Raw genomic sequence first — 9,386 nt, forward strand, 5'->3', positions numbered from 1 at the left:
TTCTCCAGCTACCGAGTCCCGAGTCCCGACTTTCTTGCGATCTCTGGAGTCTGAATCTCATATTGTTCATAATGATGGCGAAGAAAAAAATGGTGGAACATATCATCACCTTTGTCGGGCCATCGTCCTTATAAAAGACCTTGAATCATTACGCATGCAGCATTCTCTGGGACCACTATAGATATATTATACAGTGTACACCTCTCTCTCTCTCTCTCTCTCTCTCAAATTCTACTGTATCACAAGGGTGCTGCAATAAAATGCATGCCTAGGAGGGGGGGGGTGTGTGTGTGCCCGCTTTTATCAAACCTTGATATTCATTCATAAGATGCTTCACCACTCAATACTGTCCTATGCATGGTGATCCACCCTCACATTCATACTTCATCTCAGTAAGCAATCACTGATGCATGATCACCCAATACTGTCCTCATTCGCATGGTGATCCACCCTCACACCCATACTTCATCTCAGTAAGTAATCACCGATTTCTTCTTCCATGGATGCAGCTCTTAGCTTTGCCTTGGCTGCAGCTTTCCTCCTGGCTTTGGCTCCATGCTCACGCCAGCACACGCCCATCCCGTCCACTTCTACCTACATCATCCATGTCTCCCACGACCATAAGCCTACAAGCTTCACTACCCATGACCAGTGGTACAACTCTCTCCTCTCCTCTGTCAAAGAACTGGAACCCAGTAGTGAAACCAAGGACGATGATGATGATGATACCCTCCTCTACGCCTACCATACAGTGTTCCATGGCTTTGCAGCCAAGCTCAGCCCTGCCCAAGCTCAGGCTCTGGAAAATTTGGACGGTGTACTCGCAGTCTCTGAAGATTTTACCACCCAATTGCATACTACCAGGACGCCACAATTCATGGGCCTTAACACTTCTTATGGGCTCTGGCCGGTCTCTGGCTATGGTGATGATGTGATTATTGGAATCATGGATTCGGGAATTTGGCCTGAAAGGAAAAGCTTTGAGGATGAGGCCCTTGGCCCTGTTCCCATCAAATGGAAGGGTGAATGTGAGGCTGGAGCTAACTTCTCCCCTTCCCTCTGTAATGGCAAGCTTATAGGTGCACGTGCATTCTACAATGGATATGAGTCTGCAGTAGGACCCATCAATGAGACCTTGGAGTCGAAATCTGCTAGAGATGATGAAGGTCATGGAACCCACACTGCCTCCACCGCTGCAGGAAACCATGTCCCCCAGGCAAGCTTGCTTGGTTCTGCATCAGGAACAGCACGGGGCATCGCTACCAGGGCCCGAGTTGCCATGTACAAGGTCTGCTGGAAAGGGGGTTGTTTCAGTTCTGATCTGTTGGCAGCATTTGACAAGGCTGTAGAAGATGGAGTAGATATCATCTCAGTGTCTATTGGTGGTGGAGTGCTTCCTTACTTTATAGACCCCATAGCCATTGGGAGCTTTGGAGCTATGGAACGAGGGGTCCTTGTAGTTGGCTCAGCTGGAAATGGAGGCCCAAACCCAGAGTCAGTCACAAACGTTTCTCCATGGCTGCTTACTGTAGGTGCAAGCACACTTGATCGTGATTTTCCGGCCACTGTAAAGCTTGGTAATGGAGCTACCTACACAGGAGTTTCATTGTATCAAGGCCATGATCTGGCCAATGATCAGGTACACATCCTGCTGAAACTTCAACTTTCTTGAGTATGTCTGAATGGATGCAAAACATAGCTTGTGCATCTCTTCTGGGATGGTATAACAAGCTTCTGCATTTATACCAATTGATGAAGGTTCATTTGTGTGCAAAAATCATGCAGGTGCCCTTAATTTATGCAGGCAATGCAGGCCAGCCAAACAGCAATGGAGAGGCCAATTTGTGCCGGATGGATTCATTAATGCCAGACCTTGTCAAGGGTAAGATTGTAGTCTGTGATAGAGGCCTTGATCCTCGTGCTGCAAAGGGGATGGTGGTGAAGCAAGCCGGAGGAGCAGGCATGATCCTCGCAAATGCTCAGACAAATGGTGAAGAGCTTATTGCAGACAGTCATGTTCTGCCAGCCACACTTGTGGGCTACAAAGCTGGTCTTGCAATCAAGTCATACATTGCCCAATCCCACAACCCTACAACCACCATCTCTTTCTCTGGGACAGTGCTTGGCATCAAACCAGCTCCTGTTATGGCGGCATTCTCAGCCCGTGGTCCAAACCCTGCAAACCCTGATATTCTCAAGCCTGATGTCACTGCCCCAGGTGTCAACATTCTGGCTGCATGGACTAGCAAAGTTGGCCCCTCAGAACTGCTCGATGATCATCGCATGGTTGACTTCAACATCATGTCAGGCACCTCCATGTCATGTCCCCATGTCAGTGGCCTTGCAGCCCTTCTCAAGGGTGCGCACCCTGATTGGAGCCCAGCTGCAGTGAAATCCGCCCTCATGACAACTGCTTTTAATACAGACAACACTGGAAACATCATGATCGATGGATCCGACTTCAATCTGTCAACGCCCTTTGTATATGGAGCAGGCCATGTGGATCCAGGCCGCGCTCTCAATCCAGGCCTCGTTTATGATCTCAGTGCACAGGACTACGTGAATTTCCTTTGCAGCCTCAATTACACTTCAAAATGGCTCATGATCTTCACTAAGGGCAAGTACGAGTGCTCTAAATCAAGCACCAGTCCTAACAATCTTAACTATCCCACAATCTCCTTTGTCTACAACCAGGATGGAGATACTTCCAAATATGTCTCCACCATCACTAGGACTGTCACCAATGTGGGGATGGCAAATTCAGACTATATCTTAACTGCGAATGCACCACCCGGCGTGTTGATGAAGGTTGAACCGAAAACCCTGTCCTTCACGAGGATGAATGAGAAGAAGAGCTTCAAGGTCACCTGCGAGGCGGGCCCTCGGAAGCTCGGCGTAGGTGATACCGATGCAAGCTTTGGCTCCTTGGTCTGGTCAGATGGAGTCCATACAGTGCAAAGCCCAGTTGTGTTTTCTTGGCAGAGACAATGAACCCTTCTCATGAGGGCTCTTGATCGTGATCAACCCAAGATTTTCCAAGCTCTTCCTCTACCCCTGACAGTCTCGATAAAGTATATTACACTGATAGTTTTTATTGATAGTGATACAGTACATATTGATACACCCTCGATGCACAAACTCCTCCTCCCTGCTTGTGAGAGTACGATATAATCCTCCCTGCTTGTGAGAGTACCATATATTGATATAGGCCTGATACACGGTCGTCAACCTGTTAACTGTCTTGTGAGATTGAAAATAAAGGACGTGTCACATGGTTTTTGTGACTTCAAGGGTTACAACTTACAGTCTTACACCTCTCTCTCTCTCTCTCTCTCTCTCTCTCTCTCTCTCTCTCTCTCTCTGTGCCCCATTGGTTACACCTTTTGATGTTTTGCATCTTAATCCTTAACCATCATTCCCTAAGGAGTGTCCGTTTAACACTGTGTACTAGGAAGTTGGTATGTATGTACATCACCAAAATGGGTAGAACAGGCTCAGAGGCCTTTCTAGCAACTTACTAACCGGGGACATGGCGTTAGCTTTTCTAGACATCCTGTTAAGATGACAGCCGCATTAGCAAAATGCTGTTAGGCTGACTAGCCAGAAGACCCAGCGATTGTGAACTACATTATTCCTGTATTGCAAGGCCCTGTGGGGAAACCAGGAGGACGCAGGAGGTTCAAGAGAGAAGCCATGAGAAGGCTCTCAGAGAGAAAACAGAACAGGAAACAAGAACAAGAACTGAACAGAAATGAAAGGAAGAAGAGCAGTTCTATAGAAGCACACGACTATTTCTTGATTGATTTGTATGGCTTTAAATAGCCTGAAGGTCGTTACATCGGTATATGTGAATATGCCTTTTATGATAAGGCTTATTTATACCAACACCCCCCCATAAAACTTATCATCAAAATGAGGAGATGTGTTTATTACAGTGCATGGGCTGGTATGACTAAGTGGCATCAAGTTGCTCCTATGAACAAGAGATGCGTGATATGTCACCCGTTGTTTGTGGATGTGGTGAGTCGCACCCGTGCATAGATAGATGCTTGTGTGAAATTACATAACTTGGATGCCAGGATCTAATACATTCTTCATAAGGAGAAAAGTGATTAGTTCAGACTTCATCTTTACACGAGCTTTTGGCTTTTCCATGACCTGCATATAATTGTATGGATTCTGCAGCTTCACACGAACTTTAAAACCAACAAGAGATGCGTGATATGTCACCCGTTGTTTGTGGATGTGGTGAGTCGCACCCGTGCATAGATAGATGCTTGTGTGAAATTACATAACTTGGATGCCAGGATCTAATACATTCTTCATAAGGAGAAAAGTGATTAGTTCAGACTTCATCTTTACACGAGCTTTTGGCTTTTCCATGACCTGCATATAATTGTATGGATTCTGCAGCTTCACACGAACTTTAAAACCTTCTGCATCCCCCCCAAAGTGAGAGGGAAGCTGCAACATATTAAAGAGACCAAGGATATCCAACCAGTGAAAGAGGCAGTATACTTGTGTAGCAATTGATTTAGCATGACATAGCCCTGCATAAACCATCAAGGAGATTTGAAGCACAACTGCAAGAGAAACAAATTCATGTATCCCAAAACTAATCATTGAAAGGGCAAGATATAGACGGCCCAAAAGAACTTCAGTAGGAGCTAGTTGGGATCCTTCTTGCACATCACTTAGCTGCATGTCAGCATGGTCTGCTTCATAGGTATCATTGTTTTCTGTAGTGTTATACTGCAACTGTTTGCAAGCATGTTGTTCACAAAGAGGTATCACAATATTGGCATTTGTGACAATGATCCTAGAAAATAGACCTGCTGCAGTAAAATAGAAACAAATAGGTACAACGGCAAAAGATTCTGGATCAGAAACCAGTATGTTTAGTGGAGCCAATAGGTAGCCACGTGAGTAGTTTTTCGTAGATTGGCGTTGGTTTGCTGCCATCATGAGATGGAGATGCCCATCTTGAGAAATCTGGAGTGTTGAATCCTTGATCAAGTCTCCTCTGATCCCAAATAGGAATTGAGAATAGTCTTGTGGCAGGAGGGAATTTGCAGAGGCTTTGTTGGCTATGACTGCATGCCAAACTAATTGTCTAAAGGTTGCCCGCAATATTTGCACTGAGGGGATTGAACCCTCCCAAATTATTGCCTCTCTAGAGGGAATTGAACCCCCCAAATCTACTGCAATCACCAACAATCGATGGGATGAATGCAAGTAGTCAAAGGAGTCATAGGCTTCATCATGGGCTGCCAGGGACAGCATATTCAATATTGTAGCAGGGGTTCCTTTATAAGAAATAACAGAAATATTTGTTGCATACGCTGCGTGGGGCCCTCGAAAAGTGGCACCAGAGAAATATTCATGATCTGAAGTGACGTCAGCAAGGCAGGCCTCTTCATGTTTGATTTTTTTTAAAAACAGGCCTCCTAGAGTGTTAAAATGCCCTTTGAGATGAGCAGACATGGCAGAAACTGCTTCTGAATCATTGAATGCTTTCACACAGTCTTGTAAGAGCTGGTCAGATGCTAGCAGCTGAATTTCTTTCATGCAGTGAATTTGTATTTCCTGGTTGAATTCCAGGAGTCATGGGTCTTCCTGCAGAGAAGGGGCAGGGTTTGGGCATCCTGTGGGTACTTGTAGAGGCTGAACGTTGCCTTGTGTTGTCTTTGGGCTGATAGAGCCGATGCATGCATGTGAGAGGCCAGATTGAATCAGAACCTCACCTTGATCTTTGCATATAACAGAAGCATATGCCGGGCCTCCATTGTTGATTGTGTGTGCCTGGAGAATATTGCATCGTTCCAGGGCTTCCCTTCCCTTTGTGCTTACATGCATATCTTTGTCTTGATCGTCTGCTCGTTGAGCAAGAGCAGGAATGAAATGTGCTTGATTGTCGTCCTTGGTGATTGAGTCTCCTTGCGCCTTGTAATCATTGTCTCTGGCGAGGGGTTTGGCAGTCGATTTGGATGCTATAGAAAGATCATTAAAACTTGCATCTATGATGAATTTAGCCCCATCGTCTTCCGCATATACTTGTCCTTCATCCTGGACATTGTGGCTTGGAATAGAAGCATTGGTTGAGTCCGGGCTATGAAAACCTTCGAACAGGTTGAGAATAGCCTCCGGTGAAAGATCAGGAACAGAGAGATGCGCAGCAGGGGTAGAGAATGGCAGGCATGGTCTCCTGCTCTGATACCATGTGGGGAAACCAGGATGACGCAGGAGGTTCAAGAGAGAAGCCATGAGAAGGCTCTCAGAGAGAAAACAGAACAGGAAACAAGAACAAGAACTGAACAGAAATGAAAGGAAGAAGAGCAGTTCTATAGAAGCACACGACTATTTCTTGATTGATTTGTATGGCTTTAAATAGCCTGAAGGTCGTTACATCGGTATATGTGAATATGCCTTTTATGATAAGGCTTATTTATACCAACAGGCCCCCCCGAGCACTGCCGATATGCACTCCGTGACTAAGAATCGCTGAAAGAAGCATTTTCTGTCGATCATTAGTCCAATAGGAGATGCTATCGCAATGAATCGTGTGGCGCAGTCTGCAGGGGGTTCACGCTTGCTGTGGTAAGAATCCATCCTCAAATGACTGGTTGTTTAACAATATGTTGAGACACAGGGATGCATCCCCGTTCCTGCTGTTAATCCCTCCGATGTAAGTCTGATATTAGTTTCTTCCAAGGATCTACGAGTTGCTGCCACACTGTGGATTCCTTGATCCTTATTCGACCATCCAATATCAGACCACTTGCAGTCTGTCCAAATCTTCCTTGCTTCCTTCGCCTTGGAAAGCTAGTGAGCTAGCAAAGCCATCCAAGCTGGCTAGCCTTGTGGCACTCATTTCGTAGTACTGCAAGCTAACCCAACTAACTGCTTTCTCCCTTCCCAGTCTTAAGAGCAAGTCCATAGCTGAAGCCACTGAGTCCCACGCTCTAGCCGCCCATCATCCTTTGCTTTCAGCATAACTCCAAAGGACTCTTGTAAACAATGCCTCTATCCTATTCCAATGATACCCTAAGAATGTAATAATTTATATCATGGTAGCAAATACTACTATTGGAGACACTACTGATTTCAGCATGCTCACTCTCTCAGCTAAGCCCAAAGTGAATCCTAAATATCTACCTCTGATTTTCCCATCCATTCTCTCTAGGAACCAATTAAAGCATTGTTTAATTGTAACCACCACTCCTATAAGCACTCCCACATATCCAATGCCTTTTCCCTTTTTTACTTTAGAGAATCTCACTTCTTGAATCTAGTCCACACACTACAAGGATATGAGGGTATAGCGACCGGCCATTTGCAACGAGAAATAGCGGCGTCGCCATTTGCGACGTTAAATGCGACTCTAATAGCGACGCTACCCAGACGAAAAAAATACGGGCCGAAACCCGAGCGCGTCATTTTGCACGCATTCATGAAAGAGAGAGCGAAAGGGAGAGCAAGAGGGAGAGCGAACATCTTGCTGAGAGGGAGAGAAAGAGAGAAAGAGAGAGAAAGAAGGCTTCTCACCGCCGCCGCCGTTCGCGAAGAAGAGGAGGAGGTGTACGAGGGCGAAGAGGAGCCGCCGTCGCGAAGAGGAGCCGTTGTCGTACTGCTGCGTATCCAAGGTGTGGAATCCACCAAAAAGTTTGTGTGTGTGACATTTGTGTTTTGTGCATACCTAGTCGTTGTGTTTGCATTTTCCTATGTGTGATTTTTTTCCAAATTTTTTTTTGTACCTATTCGGGAAGTACCCGTATTTTCTTTAGCCTATGTGTGCATGATTGCGTGTGAATGTGTGTGTATTCAATCAAGATCGAGAAACCCGCACTTTAGTGAGTGCAAAAGCCCTTGCTTGATCAAAATCAAATATGCTCTGTGTGAAACGGGATAAATAGGGGCATGCTGAGTGTGTTTTGGGAAGGGCAGTGGCCATCTAAGACAGGAGCAGGGCTTAAGGAGAAAAAGTAATGTGATTGTAAAGATGGGGGAGCAAATGTTATACAGACATATGTTTTTTTGAATGGGAACGAGCCTGTGAAAGGGCAGGTATGGGATGGATGAGCTTTTAATGTCAAATACGACATTTCTCATCTCTTTATGTGAAAAGGACGAGCAATGAGACTGTATTTCTTTAATAGATGTGGCCAGGAATTTTGCAAAAAGCTAAAGATGAAGGGAGCCGTGTTTAGCAGAGGGGGAGCTCACGATTCTTTTGGGGGGAACATATTGAGCAGAACGAAAAAGCAGAGAAAGGGAGGAGAGGCAGAAATTGGCTGAAGAAGAGCAGATTAGATGACAGAAATTGGTGCAGAAAAAGCAAGCAGCTGATAAGTGGGATGAGTTCTGATTCTTAGCCTCTCATAAGGAAGATTAAAAGAAAAATAGTCTACTCCTACTAAGGTGAAGAAATCTGCTGCCAACAAGAAGGAGATTTTTAGCATCTCCTCTTCTCTCGCATAGGCTGTGGAGGAGAAGAGGTTCATGACCATGAACCAGGAAAGCTATAGCTCTGCTATCTCATGATTGCAGGTTATATTGCAGATTCAAGAGTTGCATAAGCAACAAGAGGCAAAGAAAAGGAGGCTTACGAAAAAAAAAACAAGAGGAAGAAAGCAACAGCTTGCTGAGTGATCTACACAGACATCAGAAGAACCTAGTAAATCAACATAAGCTTGGACATGATATTCAAGCTCTTGATGCAATGATTGAATCTAAGTGACTTGAAGCAATTGAAACGACTAATGATCAGTGTAGCTTTTATCATTCCCTGAGCGCATCTTCGAGACATGCCGGCTGTGACTCAGAAAATTCTGCATCATTACATCTTCGGATGCCAAAGTGGTATGCTTGGGTCTGAAGAATCTGAAGTGGTGATCATGCTGGTTAAATTTTATCACCTTCTTCTGAAACGCTATAGGACTTGGGCTTCTAAGGCTAAATTAAAGAGTTGAGAGCAGCTCGGCATATCTGATCATCATATTGGCAGACTGCGCAACAATGGAAAATTCTTTTAATGACTGTGATTGGTGCCATCTTGCCATTAACATAGTGGACTGCAATCAAATGTTGACATCTTTTTCTGGTGGTTCTTCCTTTCTCCATCATGCATAGCTGGAGATGATGGTGCTGAAAAGATATGCAACTGAAGGTGCCTGGTGTCACTCAGACGGCAGCACAAATCTTGCTCCCTACGGTGGTAAAGTCATTGGACAGATTTGAGGATGTTTCCTGGGATGCCAGTACAGAGAGAGAATATTTAAGAAGTTGACTTTGGATTGCAGCCAGCAGAACATAAGTAATCTATTGCTTATTCAGTAGGGAAAAGTGAAGGGTCTGTTGAAACAGTATGGGATTGTAAATCATGAGAT

General features: G+C 45.0%; 2 protein-coding genes across 2 annotated transcripts; one reads left to right on the plus strand and one right to left on the minus strand.

Annotated features, from left to right (window-relative positions):
• The first annotated feature begins 221 nt into the window (after positions 1-221).
• LOC148026968 (subtilisin-like protease SBT1.7) lies at positions 222-3,299 on the plus strand. Its single transcript, XM_087691520.1, has 2 exons — positions 222-1,639; positions 1,786-3,299. Exons 1-2 carry the CDS (start codon positions 500-502, stop codon positions 2,989-2,991), a joined length of 2,346 nt encoding a protein of 781 aa, XP_087547646.1. The 5' UTR covers positions 222-499; the 3' UTR covers positions 2,992-3,299.
• Positions 3,300-3,783: 484 nt separating this feature from the next.
• On the minus strand, positions 3,784-6,552 carry LOC148026969 (uncharacterized). The gene is made up of 2 exons (XM_087691522.1): positions 4,891-6,552; positions 3,784-4,758 (listed from the first exon to the last, which is right to left on the minus strand). Exons 1-2 carry the CDS (start codon positions 5,566-5,568, stop codon positions 4,288-4,290), a joined length of 1,149 nt encoding a protein of 382 aa, XP_087547648.1. The 5' UTR covers positions 5,569-6,552; the 3' UTR covers positions 3,784-4,287.
• Positions 6,553-9,386: the final 2,834 nt, after the last annotated feature.

The sequence above is a fragment of the Lygodium microphyllum genome, chromosome 13, assembly GCF_053477565.2.
Source record: "Lygodium microphyllum isolate KBCC chromosome 13, Lygodium_microphyllum_v1.1.10, whole genome shotgun sequence".
Taxonomy (NCBI): domain Eukaryota; kingdom Viridiplantae; phylum Streptophyta; class Polypodiopsida; order Schizaeales; family Lygodiaceae; genus Lygodium; species Lygodium microphyllum.

Excerpts from the sequence above, each read along its gene's own strand:
- LOC148026968 (XM_087691520.1), top strand. The coding sequence starts at position 500 with ATGGATGCAGCTCTTAGCTTTGCCTTGGCTGCAGCTTTCCTCCTGGCT. Across the intron at positions 1,640-1,785 it reads ATGATCTGGCCAATGATCAG|GTGCCCTTAATTTATGCAGG; the intron begins GTACACATCCTG and ends AAAATCATGCAG.
- LOC148026969 (XM_087691522.1), bottom strand. The coding sequence starts at position 5,568 with ATGAAAGAAATTCAGCTGCTAGCATCTGACCAGCTCTTACAAGACTGT. Across the intron at positions 4,759-4,890 it reads TGGCTCCACTAAACATACTG|TTGCAGTATAACACTACAGA; the intron begins GTTTCTGATCCA and ends GCTTGCAAACAG.